The 24509-nt window shown below is 35.8% G+C and overlaps 1 protein-coding gene across 1 annotated transcript in view; it reads left to right on the forward strand.

Annotated features, from left to right (window-relative positions):
• The window catches only part of LOC106884341 (glucagon-like peptide 1 receptor), a 221311-nt gene that overhangs the window by 125076 nt on the left and 71726 nt on the right, over positions 1-24509 (forward strand). The window contains exon 3 of the mRNA XM_052970164.2: positions 20674-20784. Coding sequence (XP_052826124.2) covers positions 20674-20784 — 111 coding nt within the window. The remainder of the gene's footprint in view (positions 1-20673; positions 20785-24509) is intronic.

The following is a 24509-nucleotide window of genomic DNA, read 5'->3' on the forward strand; positions in this document are numbered from 1 at the left end:
TGTGTGTGAGGGCGCGCATGTATGTTTGTCATGTGTGTGGGCGGTATATAGGTAAGGTGTGTGGGAGGTGTGCGTGTGTTAGGTGTATGGGAGGTATGGGAGGTATGGGAGGTATGTGTGAATGGGGGTATGTATGGGTTGTCAGGTGTGTGGGAGGTATGTGTGAATGGGGGTATATATGGGTTATGTGTGCAAGGGTGTGTATGCTTGGGTGTATGTGTGTGTGTATGCGCAAGTGTGCGTGTGTATGTGCGTTTGTATAAGTGTGTGGGCGAGTCTGAACGTGTAAGTGCATGCATATGTGTTGTGTGTGTGTGGTGTGTTGGTGGGTAGGTGTGCTTACATGTGTGTGTATGGGTGCGTGTATTTTTTGTGTGGGTATGTGTGCGTGTAGGAAGGGATGAAATAAATTGTGGAAAATTGTAGTGATTGTAATAAAAAAGTGAATAATGGATATAATGTAAAGTGGATGGGAGGGGGCTAAAAAAAATTAAAGAAAAGTGCTGCATTGTCGTAAAGGGGAGAGTCATAAGGAGGAGGTGGCTGTGTTGAGTCCGAAGGGGAAAGATGATCTAAGGTTAAATATATATATATATATATATATATATATACATATACAAATGTGTTTGTGTGCATACATGTACCTTTACGCGCCAATCACTGCTTGAATGTAACACTAGAGGTGCAACTAGGTGCATCACACGCCTACTACTTCATGAATGTTAATGAAAAGATGCACCTTCATGGTATCTCAATAACAAATTAGCTTGAGCATAGAGCTGATCCATATGTGACCGGCTGAATGGACAAAACATATATCAAGTTTATTGAGAACCAATTACACAAAGCATGTGAACATATTCATATATAAAGAAGTAAGCGAAATTCTATGTAGCGGTCAAAATATATCTGGCAGTTGAAGTGCAGTTGTGGATATAGATATAATTTTCACTTGGAGCAATATAACTGCGAAGAAGGGAATATATAAAGGGTTATGGTACAAATTGGGCTTGCACATATGGGGAGTAAAAAGTACAATGAAAAAGGAGATATTTCCTTTTGCCTGCATGCGAAGAAATTTAGGCACCGAAACAATTAATACAATAATTATGACAGCAAAATTAACAGACACGTCAGGGCGATGACATCGACCTCGGTGTTTCACTTAATTTATCGAAGCCGAAAGGATGAAAGGCAAAGTCAACCTCGGCGGAATTTGTGCTCAGAACGTAGAGACAAATGAAATGCCGCTAAGTATTTTGCCTGACGTGCCAACTATTCTGCCAGCTCGTCACCTTAAAACGGCCGTAATGATAATAACAGAACTAAAATCTCCGTGTTGAACTTTCTTCATAGCGGACAAACTCTCAACTAAACTTATCTCGCCAACCTTCTGATGTTGTTGCTGCTGCTGCTGCTGCTGCTGCCGCTGCGTGGGTTCGAGTCCCACATGTACGGGAAAAATCTAGTTTTTACTGTCGAGGGCTTATATGCCCCATTATTAGACTATTTTCTTTAGTCAATGAGCGGTGATCGCTTATAAGCTTTAAGATTATAAAATATTATTATTATTATTTACAGAATTGTAAAAACCGACGCTGCATAAAAAAACCATTGCAGTAATATATGGGAGAATATACAAAAAATAACAACAGACGAGGACAGGTGGTGTAAATAACAAAAGTATATATTAGTATGACGCTCGGGAATACGGAAAGTCTTTGACGTTTCGAGCTACGCTCTTCAACAGAAAGAATACGGAGACAAGGAGAAAAACACGGAGAAAAAAAATTGAATAGTGTTCAGTCAACGGTCAATCATAATAATCATAATTGCAGTAATATATATATATATATATATATATATATATATATATATATATATATATATATATATATATATATATATATATATATAATACAAATAATAAATTAGTATATGCATATATACGTACATGTATGTACATACCCACATCTACACGTATATGTAGATGCATATCTGGGTACAGGACTTTGCAAAAAACGTGGACAAAATGATAAACAGAGTACAGAAAACACAGAGGCCACATAGAGAACATTTCCTTCATCAACTGCCACCATTCTAAAACTAAGCGTTTCGATATATATATATATATATATATATATATGATGTAATCTTAGAATATATCAATAAAATGCTAGCGAAATTTAAACCACACTTGTGTTCGTTTATACATACACTACACTTGGAACCAGCATTGCGCTCCCAACTGACCATGTTTTATGAGGGGATTTGATATACAGAAACTGTCCAGAAGACCATCATATTTATACATACATATGCACGTACGTATGTATGTGTTTGTGTTAAGTGTATGTATATATATGACTGTGTTTCGTCTGTAAGTCAGTGTTTGTCAGCCCCACTGTGAGGCTGACAACCGGGGTTGATGAGTTTATATCCTTGTAACCGAAATGTTGACAAAATTAACCTATAGCATATTAGGGATTTGTTTTACTAAAATCATTGAAGACGGTGTCCCGGCGTGGCCACAGTCCAAAGACTGAAAAAAGTAATTGAAAAAGATGAAAGAAATATTTGAATACACATATGCTTGTATGTATGTATCTATGTATGTATTATGCATGTATATGATATGCAGAGAAATTTACTATCAGTTAGTTCAACTACCAGCAAATTTGTAATGGTCGCATCTTACCGGGGGTCATGTGGTCTTTAGCCTCGGCTGGTTCAATATTTAGAAGATGAGCGCCATGTCTAACATTTGTCGACATACTTTGTACAAAGTTGCTCTCATCGACAATACCAAAAGTTCTGACGGGCTCTGCACAAGTCGTCTCTACTACTAATCCTTGCATCGGTTGGCCAATGGTTCGTTTCTTATAGCCCTACCCACACCACGTTCTCCCACCCCTACTCCCAATTCCTCCGTCTGCGCAGATTCTGCAGTGATAACCATGACTTTGAGACTCAGTCTCGCCAATTCATCCCACGTGAATATCCCCTCACCGCTATCCATACTGCCCTTGCCAGAGCACGTTCCGTGGACCGTGCCTCTGCTCTTTCTCCCTGCACCCTCCTCGCCGTTGCCCGTCTCCCGTTTCCCCTCACCTGCCACCCCTCCACCCTGCCCCGCCCAACGCACTATTCTCTGAGGCTTCCGGTGACTGCAGTCCGGCCACTGCACCTCGCACGTCATTCCCAACCTACCACTTCCTTCCTTCAAACGAGCCCACTACCTGCTTGGCCACCTGGTCCACAGTTTCTTCCCTAACCACACCTCCCAACCTGGCTCGTTCTCCTGCTCCCGCCCACGCTGCCGTACCTGCCCCTACCTTTCCAACACCACCATCTTCAAAGTCACCCATCATCGTCCCATTACCGACTCCTTTACTTGCACTTCTAGTAACGTCATTTACTGCATCTCCTGCTCCTTCTGCCCTGCCCTATACATCGGTCAAACAGGATACCGCTTGGCTCACCGGTTGGCAGAGAACCTCTCAGACATTAGACTCGACAGACACCCCAGTTTCGCACCATTTTCACTCTACCGGTAATTCACTATAACATGTCTGTGTTCGGACGGTCTTTGCACAGGGGCCATCCGGACTCCCGCCTTCACCGTGAACGAGAATTAATCTTCTCACTTCGCTCCTTTGCTCCATATGGGCTAAACTCCCTTCCTCTCTTCATCTGACACCCACTTCCTCTCTTCACACCTACCTGCCTCCTCTCTTCATTGATACCACCTCCACCCCCACCCCGCTCCACACTCACTCACACCACACATACTAGCACTGACTACTTCCCAGCACCCACACCACACAACATCATCCACACACCCACACAAAATCTTCAGTAGCGTCACCGGCTACATATACCACTATATGAGCAGACACACACACTGTAACTCAGTATACACACCACATACCATCACGCACACTCTCACACCTACGCAAGCACATAATACCTGAACACAGACAATATATACTCCCACACCCACACAAGTACATGATACCTGAACACAGGCTATATATACATACACACGCAATACGCATTAACACACGCTACATACATAGACAAAGTTAGCTTACGTCCACATATATACACCATACACATGCACATTGCTTGGTCACAGACACACTCACACACACATGTATATTCACAACGTGAAAAAGCACACTTCAAGTGCTACACACAACACACACATGTTACAGACGCACACACCTACACACGCGCACATTCACTCACTAATCCCTATTCACACGCACACGTTTACACATTCGCACACACCATTACCACATACACATACACTCACAAGCACCTTCATTTGGGATCATCAGCAGTTTATTATCTTCTTTTCTTTCAACCTCTTCTTTCAATCTTGTTTCTAATCATGACCTTTAAACCTAGAAGTTTTTCTTTTCATTCTCTCAGTGTATTTTCTCTTATTCTTTTCTGTTGAAGATCGCAGGCTCAAAACATAAACTATTTTTCATTTACCGAGAGTCAAACTAATAAACCTGCTTATTTTTCATACACTTGTCTTCGTATTTTGTTTTCTATAAATTTCAACTGTGTGTGTGTGTGTGTGTGTGTGTGTGTGTGTGTGTGTGTGTGTGTGTGTGTGTGTGTGTGTGTGTGTGTGTGTGTGTGTGTGTGTGTGTGTGTGTGTGTGTGTGTGTGTTAAAAAATGAGACACTAAAGCCAAGGTTGTGTGGAATTTTCAGAACATTTATAAAGAGAAATTTAGTCTTACAGCTGTTTCTGAAATATTAGGGACATTCCTTCATCAGAGAAGATGTGAGAAGGTTACATAGAGAGAAATAGTAGAGTTCAATATAAGGAGTTATTTTGCAAAAGGATGGAAATAAGAAGTATAAAGGGAAATCAGAGAATAATAGAATGATAGAATAATAGGACAAGAGAATAAAAGTAAGAATAAATGTAGGATGTTATTGTTGCAGTTCCATTCTCCAAGGAAAGTATATATATATATATGCTGAGACCCCTTTTGGTCATGACTGACCATGGGATTGCACCTAGAAAGTTACCCTCCCAGGCACAAATCCGGATAAGGTTGTTTATGGAAGACCAGCAGTCGCCCATGCATACCGGCCTCCCCTCTCCACGCCACCAGTGTTATCCAAGGGAAAGGCAAAGGCCGATACAGCTTGGCACTTGTGACGTCGAATCTCGTCGGATTTCTACAGATGAGTGAACTGGAGTAACGTGAAATAAAGTGTCTTCCTCGAGAATACAGCACGCAGCCCGGTCCGGGATTCGAACTCACAACCACACGGTCGTAAGCTCGACGCCCTAACTACTGGACTATGCGCCGTCACACACACATACACACACATACATACATACATACATACATATATATATATATATATATATTACATAAATATATCTGCAATAATAAAAGAGAAATTCTATCCGTCTGGGACCCCTGTTACTCATTCTACATTTGCTCTACATAGACATATTATACTTTTTGGGCATCAGGATGATCCTGGTGTTGTAAATTTGCCCTTCATTTCGTTCTTGAAGATCCAGCATGAGGATCTAATTTAAAAGCATTTGGGTTGCTATTTCTACCAGGTAAAGCTTGGCTGATTCACGCCATCTTGGTTAGCGTTTGTCAGATGACGTCAGAAATCAAGGGGGAGATAAATGCCATTCGCTTCGTTAATTTTACGTCGAGATAAGAAGTTTGGGACAAATTGGCCGACAGTTGGAATTCTACTTGTAACTGGAAGAATATAATTATTGCATTACAGAATTAATTCTCATCCGTCCTAAACTTCTGATCAAACACCACCTTGGGATATAGTCATTATGGACGTATTATAGTCATGCTATTTAGCTCTCTTTAGTTATGAGCCGTAGAGCGAATAAGCCCTACGCAGGAGCTACCTTAAAAGTCCGCACAGAATGCGGCTTTTAAGCTAGTAATATAATATAATGTAGAACTCTTATGTTTGTTTTTTCTTAAGTATATTTTTTATTCTTATAAAACACACACACACACATATATATATATATGTGAATGGATGTATATGTATGTACATTTGTACGTACGTACATATGTATGTATGTATGTATGTATGTACTTACGTAAGTATGTATGTATGTATGTATGTATGTACGTATGTGAGTCTGACTGAAACATCTTGATGTATTCAGAATAAGCTTGTAAGTCTGTACAATTGTTTATTGCGCTGATATATAGTAGTAAATCAAAGAAAATGAGGTGAGAATTTATCTAAATATTTAAGGAATTCCGGATAAAATATATTAAGAAACCAAACGTATAAGTCGTAAATTTTGTTAATTCAAATATACCTGTCTGCTGGAACATTCCAGAAATATAGGATACCGAACGTTGAAGTTATAGAAAAAAAGAAAACTGGGAAACACCCACTAAATATTATGGAAACATTTAAATCTTTACATGAAAACAAATTACTTACCATTAGAGCTAGCATGATACAGAAGACTGTCCTTAGAGTCATATATGTTAAATTCCTTGTCAATAAATTCCATTAACTCCCTACGGTGACGCCTCGTCTAGTAAATATATTCTTAATTATTTCATTTTCTGTTTTTCTTTTATTCATTTGCCTATTTCAAGCAACTGTAATTAAGAAAATACAATAACATGAATAAAATAAATCTTTTACAAGGATTTGAACTCAAATATAAAATTTGCTAAGACTGGATTCTTCACAAATTTAAAGTTTAAACTTTGAATTAAGATTAGCTCTAGAAATGTAATATTACTTCAGTACCTAGTATTTGGGAAACAGGTAAAGAAGTCCTGTCTACAACAAAAGATAAAACAAAGAGTAAATGTCTTCTAAGCTGTAAATGTTTATAACAGCCGGCTCTTAGATTTATTTGATGGTGTAGAATAGTTAGGAAGTAAATTTCTATCAGGGAATTACGGCATTCCGGTAATGGGTTTAACTTTGTGAGATGAATATATTTGCTAATATTTCCTGTAGTTTTGGAATGTAACTTTCTGTCCAAAAACCTGACATAATATCTGCAGAGGAACTGAAATTATGAATGATGAATCGGCTGTCTAATATGCCTTCAACTTAGCTATTTTATATCTACTTTTCAAGCTTCCTAACAACATCAGTTTAAGGCGATCCGCATTTGTACCCCAGTTTCGGATTCCGTTGAAGCAGCTTTAACTTGTGTTCACTGCTCGTGTGCTGTTATAATGTTTAGTTTTAAATACCTACCAATAAACCATGCGACCTATTTATAGGTCACGACAATGAGAAAGCATTCCGTGCTCAACATGCTAAAAATAACAGTCAAATTTTCCTCATACCACGCCTTATCATCATCCAAAAACAAAAATGTACACATTCTACATTACAAAGAATAAAAAGTTTTGAATGGTACTACAATGCACTATAATACAAAAAATGGACTATTTACCTGTTGTAATTTAGTTATCCATAGTCCGATGATATTTCGGAATACAATTCCTTCTTCGGAAAACCGATTATAGCAGCGACTCCATTTAAGAATATCTGAAGAAGGAATTGTATTCCGAAATATCATCAGACTATCGATAACTAAATTACAACAGGTATATAGTCCATTTTTTTGTATTATAGTGCATTGTTGTATCATTCAAAACATTTTATTCTTTACAAACAATACACAATGCTTCAACTACAATACTCTCCTATTCTATATTACGTCTAGAAAGAAAATGTTCGCGGCTAAAATATCCTTGATCAAAGGTTTGTTCAATTAAGAATGATCAGCAAGAGCAATAACCTATTTGAAGTTATGTTAATGTATAGGTAAATTTATAGGTTAAGAATGTAATGCATGGTCACAACGGTTCTCTGATTGACGTCACTATCGACTTGGTAAACTGTGACTCTATACAATCAGAAACTTACTAAAACGACAAAGCTATCGGAAACCTATTGTCACCTGTTGTATATGTAACTGTAGATGTCTTTCCTAATGAGATCGTATAACATTTAGACGCAATGAGTAGCATCTGAGAGAATTTGAATGATTACAGCCGATGAAATGAAAACTTTATGAAAAGTTGTCAAGAACCTAGTAGTTATATTTACAATGGCAATATAACGACTGCATACTTTTTTATTATATATATATATATATATATATATATATATATATATATATATACATGTGTGTGTGTATTTTTTTATATATATCTTTATGCATGTATATATAAGTGTGTGCATATACGTATGTCTCTATAAGTATCTGTGTATGCATGAATATACATGTCTATATATCTGAATACGTTTGTATGTATTTGCTGTATATATGCATATACATTTGTGTATATGGTTTAATATTTTGCTTAAGTATTGCGAAACCAATAACCCGATGTAGGATTCAATATACGTATGTTTCAGAACGAAGTGTTAGCTGAGTTTAGTGCGGTAATAAGAAAGAGGGATGACAAAGGAATAAATGATTATCTTATGAACTTCATTAGCTTACAGCTGTTTCTTCTATAAGATGCAATGGACTCATAGCTGAATTCCTGAATAATACCCTATAGCTTCATCGAAGCCTTGAACATAAAGTGCAATCCATTTGGGAAAGAACTGCATTTGTGCCTATACAGGGAACAGCATCAACAGTAAAAAAAAATCAATACAGATGTATATAAGAAAAGTGCATGTTCAAGATGTAATTAGATTATTAATGGAGAAAGTCACTGGGGGTTGTGCTTTAAGCAAATGGTGGTAAGACTTAGATGGCCGTTCTGTGAAACTTATGTGAGCAGTTTCACGGTCTGGGTCCCCTCTTAAACTACAAAGCAACATATTTAGAATGACACTGCTTTCCCTTGTGTGGGGAAGGGGCTAGAAAAGATACTCTAAAAATTGCTTGCTCACGCATCATACAGCAAATCACTGGATGCTCAAAGATACAGTCGAAAAAATATGAGAAGACAAAGGGAAAGGGTTAGAGAAACGGAGATGAGTATAGAAGCTTGGAACGTACACACACTCCAGGATCACAAGAAGCATCCAGAACACAATACGGCACATATAGCTCGGTTTCTGAGAAGTAAAGATGTTAGCATTGCTACTCTTCCTATGATCAGGTTATCAGATTCTGGTCAGCTGAATGAAGTAATTAGAGGGTACACATTTTTTTTTTCTTTTGGATTGGTAAATATGATGAGAAGAGGGTGTCTGGTGTGGGTTTCGCTATTAGAAATGATATTGCATATACACTAGAATCCTTACCAAATGTACTTAATGATCGTCTCATGTTATTGTGAATGCCAATCGGCCTAGAAAAATGTGCTAACACTAGTAAGTGTATACGTACCAACACTTGGTCCTACGGATGCATCTAAAGATAGATTCAGTTCCGATTTACGAATATTACTGAAACGATTTCCCAATCAATATAAAACCTTTTATTTTAAGAGATTCTAATGTACTCTATCGTTCGGTTTAGTGAATCGAAAAGGAGTGCTGTCCCGTGTCTATCTTTCTTCCACTCCTTACTATCTTTCGTTCCGTCTTCCTTCTCCCCACTCCCTTTGTTTCTTTCCCTCATCTTTGATCTTGTTCCCCTTCTCAAACATGTTTGCTCCCATGTGACTACAGGCCATTTCTCTGTATTTTCTGTATTTTCTGGACGCGACGTCCATTTAGATAGAAGTCATTTTCCTCGCCTCCCAATATTTTTTCCCCTACTGCTATTTTCTTCTCTTCTATTTATCTATATCCTTTAAAAATTTCCCCCAAGTGTTACCCACTACAATGCTTCTTGGCCTAACGGCCCTTAATGTTTGTCTTCTTCGATTGTTTACTTTGTACGTCCACACTAACTCTCCACTGTTTTATGAAGGTTTCCTATCTTGTTGAAAGCTCGAAATAGGAAGTAATTAACCGTCGTCAACTGAGGAGGGGTTAGACTATTCTGGCGGTATTTTGTCCCGTACTCGTCTCTCATTATGTGTTTACGTATTTTCACTCGTTGGTAATACCCTGTCCTTATTGTGAATTTTTTGTATTTTGTCCTGTATTTATCCCTCGTGTCTTTACGTATTTTTCACTCGTGATGTCGTGTACTTGATGTATTTTATACTTATTATCATTATATAAATATGTGACAATTATTCGGTAGCCATGATAAAACTCCGAGTTCCGGATGCCGGGGTGGAAACCCACGCCGCCATCTCTTCAGTTATCTGGCTATTGAAAGTTGCTATGAGAATGACCGTTAAAGAAAAGGAAATTACTGTATGGTTGACCGTTATTAAGACCTATTAGAATGACTGCTAAGTGAGGGGATGGAGTAAAGGTAAGGGAGTAAAAATTTCCATAATATTCGCGTAATATTTCCGATAACTCTCTCACAGACGTGTGGCCCCATGCCTCCAATCACGCGCATGATTTCTACCATGATTTCGGGAATTGTGCATGGTCTCTTGACGTATACCTGTGATCTCACATATCCCCATAAGAAGAAACCACAAGGGGTAAGGTAGCAGGACCTTGGAGGCCATTGCTGGTCGCCATCCAAATATATCACTCACTGCGAAAATTTTTCCTGGAGTAATGCAAACGTTTGGCGTGCAGTGTGGCAAGTCGCTCCATCCTGCTGAAACCAGAGGTTGTAAATCTCTGTCTTCCAAGTTCGGTCATCACTGAGTGGATATCATGTCTCGGTAACGTCTTTCATTAATGGTAACTGCATTTTCAAAGAACAGTCCAAGCACTCCACCTGCCCCAAAAATACACCACACAGTCGCTTTCAGTGGATGCATTTCACGCTCTTATATTATTTCTTTTCCCCAAATCCGGCAGTTTTGTTTATTGATAAATCTACTCAAGTGGAAGTGGGCCTCGACGCTGAAGATGATTTGATTTTCTTTGCAAAATATTCGTCAGCTGCAAGTCTCTCCACAACCCAGTCAACAAATTTCCTCCGCCTCACGTGGACAGGTGGCTGAAGATGCTGCGTAAGTTTAATTTCGTACTCATACATATGGAGATCTTAATGCAAAATTCGATGTAATGAAGTGGTAGGGATACCCAACATCGGCGAGTCGATTTTCCCGGACTCAGTGTGATACTGTCTCAGACAACAGCAATTTGTTGCTCTGTCCGACGAGAACGATTCCGCCCAAGCGATTTGGCCGTTGGAACTGAAACAGTTGTTTTAAACTTCGTCATTAGTTTGCGAACCGTAGACTCGTTGAGTTTTTCATTTCTCCCCAAAATGGTACGAAGTGTTCGAGCTCTTTGTGTCGCACTTTCCCGTTTTGGTAAAATGTCTTCATGCACACTGTTCTGAAAAAACAAACAATAGACTATTAATCGGAGTGGAGAGAGATAGCAAACATTATAAAAGCTTGCCTTCAAACTTCAAACCACAAAAGACCTTCTTTAGCCTGGGGTGCTAGTATTTCTTCATTCCCTACCCACTGTCTTCGGCACTTGACATATTTATAGAGAACCCATTTTTCGTCATCAGTAATGAATGGTTGAATGACCAAATCCAAGCTTCTCTGCTAGTTCCTCAACAGTTACGATAGGAATTTTCTCCGCTAAGGTTTGCAGGACGTCCTCATTGAGCTCTAAAGATCTTCCAAGACGAGGATCGTCTTCTAGGCTGTAATTCCCGGTTCGGAATTTCTGGAACCACCGTTGACAGTGGTTTACACTAATTGTCCGACCCCCATATACTGCATTAAAATTCCTCGCATTTTCCGTTGCGTTGTTGCCTTTATTGAACTTATAATGCAAAATATGCCGAATGTGCTCCTTTGTCACTTCCATTATAGCTTTGAAAAAATAACCGTTAAAATCAAACTGCACTCTTCAAAACTTGCACTTAGAATAAGTACAAGTTAAAATTACTACCTGCGTTTATAGCAAGTTGATCATGTAGTCTATCCCGTCTCCCTCCGACTTTCGGTTCATGCAATTGAAAAAACTACATTATTTATGGGCTAACCCAATATATAGTTGATTCAAATAAGCGAACAATAAAATTAACAGACAAGGACAGGACATGCACAAGGAATGTATCAGCTTGGCGCTCGATAAAATGAGTTTTTGAAGTTTCAAGCATAGCTCTTTAGCGGAAAGGAGAAAGGGAAATGTCCAAAGAAAGAAAAAAATCGCCAACAACACGTGTGTAATTTATATATTATGCAAATATATATTTATATAAGTATGTATATCGGTATGTGTTACAGACCTAGAAGCTTATTTTGTCCTTTGCTTAACTTAGTAAAGCTAAATGTTTAGTGTCCATGAAATGTTCTGAAATCTCATTTATTACGTTACATCACAACTATATGTGTGCATCTGCATGTATATTTATGTGTGTGTAGGCTGTTGTAGCGTCACTGATGTAACTGGATACAGATTACGAAACAACTGAAAGAAATTGAATAAATGTTTCATCTCTCACTTCTCTGAATTTTGGCTTCATGTTATGTGTGTGTGTGTGTGTGTGTGTGTGTGTGTGTGTGTGTGTGTGTGTGTGTGTGTGTGTGTGTGTGTGTGTGTATTTATACGCATGTATATGTGTGTGTTTGTGCGCGCACGCTCGTGTGTGTACGCAGTTCAAATTTATTAAAATCACTCCAGGGAATAAATCAGAATATTTTATTACTCCTCCGAAATGCCAAAAAGAATTAATTTATTAATTCTCTCCCGTTTATTTAACATTCGCGAACTCCCATCTTACTAATAAAAAAAATAAGCGCCCTATATTTTCGTCGAGATACAAATCCTTTAATCTATCGGTCGTTTCGCCTAGTTACACACTTTACTCAATCTAAACTCCGAAAGATTGCATTCCATTTATTCACTTTGTCATTCAAACTTTGACCTACATTTCAACAACAACGACAACCCCTCACCCTGACTCAAAGATTCTTCTTTTCATTCCTCAACATGCATTTGCTCACTCTATCGCTCTCCAAAATTCTCCAGGCACCAGCAATCTTCAGACATATATTTTAATTACCCTCACTATGTGTTGGTCGTTTTTAGAGGATTTAAATGTTCATACATCTCCTTGACTTTTAGAACCCCACATTCCATTTTAATATAACCAATGCAAAACCTGAATTTTTTGCATTCCTAAACTCTCTACATCAATTTATTTCATCTCCAACATAAATTCTTGACCAACATACAAACATTCTATGCAGTCTTGTTCACATTTTCTTCACCAAATCCATCCATTATCACATCATAACTGTCCCTGAATTAGTAGGATCCGACCAAAATAGTATCATTCATACCCAGTTGATATCTATATAAACTTCAATGTTACCCATACCCTAGACCAATCCATACTTCTAAATTTTCATTACTTTTATGCTAACCCTCCTCGCACGATATGTTCTTCAGCTCTAATTCATCAGAAATTGTTGTTGTTGTTGGCACTCCGTCGCTTACGACGTCAAGGGTTCCAGTTGATCCGATCAACGGAACAGCCTGCTCGTGAAATTAACGTGCAAGTGGCTGAGCACTCCACAGACCTGTGTACCCTTAACGTAGTTCTCGGGGATATTCAGCTTGACACAGTGTGACAAGGCTGACCCTTTGAAATACTGATACAACAGAAACAGAAAGTAAGAGTGAGAGAAAGTTGTGGTGAAAGAGTACAACAGCGTTCGCCACAACCCCTGCCGGGGCCTCGTAGAGCTTTAGGTGTTTTCGGTCAATAAACACTCACAACGCTCGGCCTTGGAATCGAAACCGTGATCCTATGACCGCGAGTCCGCTGCCCTAACCGCTGGGCCATCGCGCCTTCACAATTCATCAGAAATAGGTTTATGACAAAAACCATTCTCTTTGCCATCTCCATCCATATTCCACTTACGACAAAACTTAATACCCAAATCTTTCAAGTGATTTTGACTAAAATACCTCATTGTAGTAGTTCAAGCAAAATCAATTTCAAGGCTGCCTGGAGAAAATCATCCATCAATTTTGTCTCAATTATAGGCAAGGCCTTTTAAAGTTCTGGACACCAGTGTCCTTGTTGGCAAACTGAAAAATATTGTAAGCGTATTCTCACCAGAATTTTAACAATTCCTACAATCCACATCCGAGATGTTCATTTTATTATATCAAGCTTGGAGAGATGAATGTCAAAGTTGACTTTGACGAGATTTGAACGTAAAGAAAAAGAAAATCGAGAAAAATTCACCTTTTTATGTTCTAAAGATTCTGCTAATCTACTGCCTTATGTGGCATATTGCTAGGACCTTAAGAGATGATAGTTTAAGTGATTAATTCCACCGAACTATATTAATGGTACCTGTCTTGTCAACCACTGATGTTGAAGTAAAATGTAAAAACCGACAAGAACCCCTCCATACAAAAACTTTTATTCCGATGATAATAAGTTCTAAATCTAGGTGGAGACATAGTGGATTGACTCCTAAACAGTACTTGACCAATATGTTATAGGCGCTCGACAGATAAAAAGTGAAATCTACATGATTAGGAGATCATTTGCACATTTATATCATAATAAATTTAACAGGCTTTCTACTGCATGTTTCATTCAAATATCTCGATAGAATGTGAACGAATCTGTAGATATTTATGATATCATACATAGAAAAGTATCCAGCTTATGCTGGGTAAAAGATTATTTACATGGATATGGGCTTTGAATGGACTTCCAATATGCTGAAGTGAACTTACAATAGTTGAAATATATTTCATACTCATATAATAGTCATTATAAAGTGATATGAAGGTAATGTGTGGAAAGAAATGTTTCCAGATTTATAAAGATCTGATCTTTATATAGGGTTTCCAAGTTAAAAAGATAACGAATCTTTAATCTCGGCTAAAACTTAACCCTGACTATTGTAATCATAGAATCTTATAACACCAGTATTTTTATGGAAAATTCCAGTGATTGAAAACTATAAAGGTATTAGTTTAAAATCACATGAGGAATATTGAAATAATAAATTTGTCTCTTTCAAGCAATCGAGAAGGAACTTTGATGATAACTGGTCTAAGAGTCTGAAAGTTTTATTCCGCAACAAAGTTCTAATAGCTTCTAATAATAGATATGTACTATACACTATAGTATTTTATGTATATTGCAAGCATTACGTATATATTAAGCATCTATCATGTATATATATGTACATAAAGATATGTATCGCTGGTCGTGTATGTATATGTATATCTTTAAATCACACACACACACACACACACATATATATATATATATATATATATATATATATATATATATATATATATATATATATATATATATATATGTATATATAAAAGAGACCACTAAGTGGGATGCTAATGTGCTAGAAGACGATCACCGAATAGTTCTCAAAGAAAAAATCCAGCGAAAAAAAAACATTCGGGCGAAACTAGTGAAAATTACAGAAATAAATACAAAGTTTATCCGTATCTATAATTTTCTATAATCCGTATCTACGGATAAACTTTGTATTTATTTCTGTAATTTTCACTAGTTTCGCCCGAATGTTTTTTCTTCGCTGGATTTTTTCTTTGAGAACTATTCGGTGATCTTCTTCTAGCATATTAGCAGCCCACTTAGTGGTCTCTTTTATATATACATATACAATAATCCTAAAGAGATCACAGATACTTTTTTCTGAATCTCCTAATTCTTTTAATGTGCTAGTTACCTGGTATTAAATTGATGTTAATTAATATCCAATTTTTTACCCTACTATTTTAATTATATATATATATAGGCGCAGGAATGGCTGTGTGGTAAGTAGCTTGCTTACCAACCACATGGTTCTGGGTTCAGTCCCACTGCGTGGCACCTTGGGCAAGTGTCTTCTACTATAGCCTCGGGCCAACCAAAGCCTTGTGAGTGGATTTGGTAGACGGAAACTGAAAGAAGCCTGTCGTATATATGTATATATATGTGTGTGTGTGTTTGTCCCCCCACCATCGCTTGACAACCGATGCTGGTGTGTTTACGTCCCCGTAACTTAGCGGTTCGGCAAAAAGAAATCGATAGAATAAGTACTAGGCTTCCAAAGAATAAGTCCTGGGGTCGATTTTCTCGACTAAAGGCGGTGCTCCAGCATGGCCGCAGTCAAATGACTGAAACAAGTAAAAGAGTAAAAGAGTAAAAGAGTATATATATATATATATATATATATATATATATACCTACCTATCTCTCTATATACTGTATTTTAACAAAAGTCTGTATATGTTTGCATTGTTCTTCTGCTTGTGTAGCATCTGCTAGAAACTTTACTACAACAATAGATATTATTTATTCTACATATAAATGTGTGTATGTGTATGTTTGTGTGTGTGTGTGTGTTGATGTATACATACATACACGCATGCACACACACTTCCACACATGCATGTATATGTGTATAAGGATATATCTGTATGTATTCATGTATTTGCTTGTATGGATGAGTGCATGCATGCATGTGCCTAAGTGTGTTCTGAGTTAACATCAATAAATCTAAAGAAAATTGAACTCCATCTGAATATATTTGTATTTCAGAGCTCAATCAGAGATAATTTAGCAGCTTTTTGCATGATGTCTCCGGGGTCTGGCTACAAAATTTGAAGTGTCATATTTAGATATAATTAAGTTATTATATAAATACAACCATCAAATCAAATCCAAATATACAGATAATTCATAGTTTCAAAACAAAGGATTCAATATATTGAGGTTTTTGAAATTGACACGGTTGTTATGCAAAATACATTTTTATCGTTAATGACGGTTTGCAGGAAGGATCAGATTACAAACCGCTGTCATATTACAAGAGAATGACATTAAGATTACGTGCAATATCTCCTGGTGTACACATTGCACGAACATGTTTTTTTATTTATAAGATCTATACAGTATAAAGTGATCAGTTTCCAACAGAATAACCATGTGAAAGTGGAAGGTAATTAAATTTGTATGTTGATAACTACTAGGACAGACTATTGTTATTTCCTTATAATTTGCGCATCATTTAGACGTCATATAAATAGTCAGTTTATACAATCTATCCAGCATGAATATCTGCATGTTATTAAAAGCTTTACGGAAATATTGCCGAAAAAAGCTGCATACTGGAAATGCTAGCTAGCCAAGCAAGAGGTTATGCATGCTAATATAACGCTTAATGGGTATTCTAGCATTGATAAAAGAATTAGTAGATCTCAGATATTGTCAGATTCCATTTATCACAGACATGAAGAAAATAATCTAAACAGTCTGACCCAGTAATACAAATTTGTAAGGATTATATTACGACCAAATATATAACGTAAGACAATAGCATGGTTTCCATAGGTGAGTAATTCAGCAATAAATTATCTGTAGATTTTGAGATAATAGTCACCAAGAAATATCAGAAGGATATTCTTTCAGAAGGATATTCTTTCAGAAGGATATTCTTTCAGAAGGATATTCTTTCAGAAGGATATTCTTTCAGAAGGATTCTCTTTTGATTTTCTATAATTTTTCTGTTAAAGAGTACAACTTGTTTAATTTCTGTAGTACTACAGTGTATATTTAGAGCTATTAACTTGAGAGTAAAACTCCCAGAAGCACGTCGGGCAGAATATCTACAGTCTAAACCTTATAAGGAGTATCACATAACATTTCTATGGTAGAATGCGATTCCTTGGTCCACCCAGACATACCAGTGAAGCAACAGAATTATTGGCTTTCTTACTAAAGACTAATGGAGATATAATATACACACTATTACTAAAATAAGTACAGGGGAATATACTTGTGGGGATTAACTATTCGGTTAAAGTGCCTTCAGCAACTTATTGTTAATTCTTCGATCATAATAAAATGTAAAGTTGACCCCAGCATAATTTGAAATAAGAACACTAAAGATCAGAGGAAAATACCGTAAAAGATTTTTGTTCAAACTTACAACTATTGCACGCATCCATTGCCCATATATATATAATGATACTATATTCTCTAACATATACATAAAATGATACTAATATACTAACATACAAAACTACTACTATTCTTAGAAATCTTCCAATTTCCTGTTCATGAATACAATAGCTTTGTTACGAGTAACATTTTCTTTAAGTTCTTTATTGAGTTCCTCAATGAAGTTATACTCTTAATACTAAAAGTTTGTTATCATGGCTATCATATCTTATACTAATTGGTTTTGGACGCAACTATTATTTACTAGTTTAGCAAGTATTTATGAGGAAATTACACATCTAATCATGTTCATCTAGGATTACTAGAATACTTTTGAACTGCTTCTGATAAAACGACTTCATGTTTATAATAATCAAGCACTTCATTAATTTCCAGTAATAAAAAAGATATTAAAGATATATAACTTAAATAAATCTAGAAATAATATTACCGCAATTGTTTTAATATCTTAATGTTTTAATGCTTACTTGAAGTTTTCCGAATATTTCTATTCCCAGTTTTCGGTTTAGAAAATATCACATTATTAAATAATTAAACAATGCTCATTTACAGAATACAACAAAGAATGATTTTAAAATGCAGTCAAATTATATTTTTCTTTTATCTTCATCTCCTCAAATGTGAAATATTTTATAAACATATGATTCTATGCTATGAATATTTTTTATTATTTTTCTGTAAGAAAGTCATAGAAATCTAAACAATATCAAACCACAAAAGCAGCATTTTGCAGTAGCGATAATAACATGAACATGTTACAACTATATTGGGCGTCATATTTTTTATAAGAATTTTCGTACGTTTAAATTCAGAATAATGACTTAATCGTCTGAAATTTATATTTTGTCTCCTAATCAATGCGTTTTTCTAAAGCGATATGAAGATATTATGCATTCAATCTTCATTATTGGTTTCGATGTGAACTGTCAATTTTTATTTTAAGTAGATTTTAATTTATTGTAATTACCTAATTTTCACCCATATGTATGAATTCTTTTTTATTATTGAAAAACTTATGATTGGCTCACTGGGTTATAACGGCCACGATTTTCTAATTAACTTTAAAATTGTTTTCATTCCTCGGTAATAAGCGATATAGATATAACTTATACAATTATACAAACATCAATTGTTGCTGCACCTAAATCCTAAAGTTTCTTATTGTCAGTGGCTAACAAATTTACCTGAATCATCCTACTTTTAAGCAGGCACAGCATACTGAGAGAGTAGCATGTAAACCCGAATGATCCGTTGGTAACCAGAGTTGCGATCAACTCCTCCGGTTTACAAAAGAATAGCTTTCTTCAAGAGAATCGATGTATGACGCATTAAAAGTTTTATATGTTATAGAAGACAAACATAAGCGTGCATCTAATATATTGAATTACTTCACTGCAAGTTCATTAATGTCCACCCTAAAAGTAGAATAACAAATTAAAAGCTAATGACACATCAAATATATAAATAAATTTCGAAAATCAAATTAATCAAACATGAAAAAAGATACCTGTCTTTCTTATTTTACTCGGTTGGCTAATATATTAATTGTAGTAATAGAAACGTGTGTTACATATTAAGAGTACATTATGACTTCCATTATGGGAAAAAGTGGAAGGGAGTTGTGAAGTCAATCGACTCCGGCATTTAATTTCTCTAATACCAATTTTGGTTTCAAATTTTGGCACAAGGCCAGTGATTTTAGGGGAAGGGGAAGTCGGTTACATCTACCCCACTATTCAACTGCTAATATTTTATCGACCCCGAAGGGATGAAAGACAAAGTCGACTTAGGTGGAATTTGAACTCAGGAAACGAATACGGACGAAATGCCGCTAAGCGTTTTGGCCGGTGCGCTACTGATTCCGACAGCTCGCGGCCCTCAGGCGAACTAATATTGGTTTCAAACTTTTGACAAAGGACCAATAATTTGGGGAGAAAGAGGTAAATCGATTACATTGATCCCAGTGTTCAACTGGTACTTACTTTATCGACAACGAAAGGATGAAATACAAAGTCGACCTTGGCGGATTTGAGCTCAGAACGTTAAGAAGGACGAAATACCGCAAAGTATTTTGCTCGGCGTGCTATCGATTGTGCCAGCTCGCCGCCAATAAGCTAATCTAATATTACAATGTGCATAGTGATTTTTTATTCGCTAAGAGAGAAGAATTAAACATACTGTTTTCTTCTGGTCACCTCACATAACTAAAAAGAAATTGTATCTTAAAGACTAGCCTTCTTTTTCAATGCCTTTTTTAAAAAATCTTAAGTGAATCTCAATATGGAATATGTCCTTGATATGCTACCAAAAAATGCAGACATCCTACCCTGCTTCTAAATTTAGCCCTAGAATGATTGGCATACTGTATTTTGCTAACATAATTCAGCCTCTTGTCATAGACAAGCACTGTTTTCTCTTGGTATTTCTATCGCTACTTGGAGATCGTTGGTCTTGCACTATCTCTACACATACTCTCCTGACTTTCACTATCTATCTATCTATCTATCTATCTATCTATCTATCTATATATATATATATATATATATATATATATATATATATATATATATATATATATATATATATATATATATATATATATATATATATATATATATATATATATATATATATATATGCATGCATACATACATATATTCATACATACATACCTATTATCTTTTCCAGGACTTTACTGCAATAGAACATGGGATAATATCATGTGTTGGCCAGATACCGCAGCAGGGACTGTAGCAGTACAAAGCTGTCCAGAATATATCAGTAATTTCAATACGGAAGGTATTTAAAAGCATTCATAACTTTTCGTTAAATATTTTATTCTAATGTATGGCATTTACCATTCTAATTTCATAACTATCAAATTTAACTAAGTAGACTTCTATAACTGTGAGATTTGCTTGTAGAAGGTTATGTACTAGTGAAACCTTTCACCTTAATCACGTCTATTAAAGAAAATTAATTTCACGTGAGTATATATTAAAATTTGATAGTATCTGAGAAGTGAAAACAACGGAATAACGAACCTCTTCAGTATATGAAAGCTTGTTTATATTTTAAACATATAATAATTGCCTACATCTTAAAATTTTGCTTTTAAAATGTGTATACTTTCGGCTGAGTACGTTTCTCTGCCCGATGTTGTTTAAGTCGCTTGATTTGAACTTTTTCATTTGACTTCAAATAATATTATTTTTCTCTTAAAAAGACAAAAATATTTTGATTTCTTAAGATTATAATCTTTGTTTTCGTCACATAAACACAACTTTTGCAGCTGATATTTCTTGACGACAATGACGAAAACCTATACATCGGATTATATATATATATATATATATATATATATATATATATATATATGCGACGGGATTCTTTCAGTTTCCATATAACAAATTTACACAAGGTTTTGATCAGCCCGACGTCATAGCAGAAAGTATTTGCCTAAGGTGTTGTGCAGCGGAACTGATCGTCGGAGCCCTGTGTTTGTGAAGTAAACTTCTTATCACACAGCAATGCCTGAATCAATACAAAGTAAGACAAACCCGGAATTCCATTCCTGATCAGTATGTTCATGCGATAACATATATGACTCCTTGTTTGTAACAGATGCATATGTCACAAATGTAGGAAAATTAATGGAATGCTTTAGCATTACTCCGTATCTTTTGTTTGATATCAAAACTACCATTTATATTTCAAAATTCAAAATTCATTTCGATAATTTAGCGCACTTGCATATCATGCCAGTTTCTGAAAGTATTTGCTATACTTCAATTCAAAAGGATTCACACTTAAAATATAACACTTTAACGCAATAAACAATACAGTTTTCAAATATTGACCATTTGAAGGACAGAAATCAGAGGACTTACTATTACTTGATTGTATAAGAAATACGGAAGCCGCTATGTACAAGAAATAGGACCTCATTTACAATTCAAGTACTTCAAGATTATAAGGAAAACGATAATATTTTATATTGTGTTTTCTGTTTTAGAAAGGTTATTGCTATTATTTCTAATGCATTTTATTTTCTAGTTAAAATCATTCCGTATAATTCTTCATTATAGTAATCTGCTTATTTGTCAAATACATTTCATTAAAATGATTTTCTGGTTTCTTTCCATACTGCTTGGATAAAACGAGCACTTTTTGCAAATCAAATCAGAAACCACTGTATATAAAACATAGCTGATTTTCGAATTCTTGTCAATAAACTATAAAATTTCATACGATTTTCCGTGAAAATGATATTGAGAAGTGTAAGTATAATGGAATGCCGAAAAAGTTACCTAATTTAAATTTAGTGTTGACTATGAATTTTAAGTTCGAATATTTAAATAGATTAATGAGATTTTAATCTGTCTGATTACTGCTTATCGATATTGAATGCCAGCATTGCAAAACAAAAATCGTGTAGACCAGGTATAATACAAGACGACAAACGCAATCACAAATTTCTGCCGAGTCCAGATATGAAAAGAAAAATGCCATTTTTCTTCACTAGCAGCCTGTTGTCAAAATATCTTTTTTTCTTTTTTGCATAATGACTCATTCCTGTTAACAACAACATCCCCATTAGTAAAATCCATTTCAGAATCATGATGACATTGATAAATGAGATGTGATGCAGTGGGAGAATAACGGTAGTATAGGAGATGTTATAGTGATTGTGTTGTCATGGTAATCTTGTTTGTTAGTAACATTTACTCCTTTCTGTGGCGTAGTCAATGTGTAGTACTAATGTGCGTACCATCAAAAGAAAAATGAGAGCTGCACATTTTTTAGTTAGAGTTTCACTTTCTCGGTGAAGGAAAGCTTTTCATTTTAGTCTGATGACACGGTTTTAGAATATTCTCTATAATATACAAAGAGGTAGCTACATACAAATATTCTCAATAATACATATGTTAGCAACAGTTCAAATATTCGCCATGTGTGTGTGTGTTTGTGTGTGTGTGTGTGTGTGTGTGTGTGTGTGTGTGTGTGTGTGTGTGTCTGAGTGTGTGTGTGTGTGTGTGTGTGTGTGTGTGTGTGTGCGTGCGTGCGTGTGTGTGTGCGTTTGTGTGTGTGCACTTACGTGTGTGTGTGTGTGTGTGTGTGTGATATGGTACCCGCACTCCAAATATCATCTGAAACATATTATGTGGTCTTGTTTTCGGGTTATTTCTTTCACTTTCGTAGTTAATACTGAAGCTGGTGTCGTTCATCATATTGCTCTACACATTTCGTGACTAAGACAAATGCAGTGATTTTAGTGTTAACAGCGTCAACTTTTTGTATTCCATTGTGGTCGATAAATAGAATTTTTTGATAAACTAGTATCAGTTTAAAAGATTGCATTCCTCGCCTACTAAATTTGGGCTTCAGTGAATCGTTATTAAAGAAATTATTTACCTTGTATAAAATAGATATTACATATTATAAAAGAGGAAGAATTTCTTGTTTGCAAGATAAAGCTTAGTATGGTATATAGGGCGCGAGCTACTGCGCCAGAAAGATGTTTAGCGGTATTTCTTCTGACTTTACGTTCTGTTTTCAAATGCTGCTGGGATGGAATTTGCCTTTGATCATGTTGGGGTCGATAAAATAAGTACTAGTTGTGCGCTGGGGCTGATGTAATCGATCAACCTCTCTTCTTAAATGGCTTTCCCTGTGAGAAAATGTGGAACTAATATCAACCTTAGTATGTTTTAAATAAGTTGTTTTAAAATACTTTGAGAAAACTTTGTAGCACTTTGAAAACAATGCTAGAATTAACAACACAAAATTCTGGAAGTGTCATGACTGGCTTAATACGATAATGATTGCTAACAATATCATATTATAATTATTGTTTATGATTTGTTTGATATAAAGCTCGTTGACATGTCACTTTGTACAAGACATCTTAAATATAATAAACAGATAGGCATTCAAGAGATTTCTCAATGCTTCTCTCGCATGAATTCAAATATTGTAATGACTGGTTATTTAAAGGCAAACATATAAGGCATCTTTATTTTTCACGTAAAAGAAAATAGAGAAAGATATCATAGCTTCTTAATAATTGATATGACTGACTTCTGCAGCTGTCATTAATAGTGCAGGAATTGTAGTGACCGATAAACTAATTCATTTCAAGTAAGATGTTTTCTTCCAACAAAACAAAAAATAAAATTCGATCTAGGACTTTATTTTGCCGAATCTTAAGAATGCAAAACGTCCTGTCATGTGTTGAAGATTTTGATTTGTTGCGTTCCATTTTTCTATGATACTGGAAGGTTAACACACAGTGCACTTTCTCCTTCCAACAAGACGCTACGGGAAATGGAAAAGAAAGTGTTATAGAGATAGGTGCATTTAATAGATAAATAGAAAGGAGATTGTCGGAAAGGGAGGGATGAAGAGAGAGAGAGGGGAAGAGAGAGAAAGAGAGAGGATGTGTGTGTGAGTGTGTATGTTTGTGTGTGTGTATGTGTGCGTATGTGTAGTGGGGCGTAAACACTGTATCACGAGACAAGAAA

Source organism: Octopus bimaculoides, chromosome 8 (genome assembly GCF_046866305.1).
Source record: "Octopus bimaculoides isolate indiv1 chromosome 8, ASM4686630v1, whole genome shotgun sequence".
Lineage (NCBI taxonomy): Eukaryota > Metazoa > Mollusca > Cephalopoda > Octopoda > Octopodidae > Octopus > Octopus bimaculoides.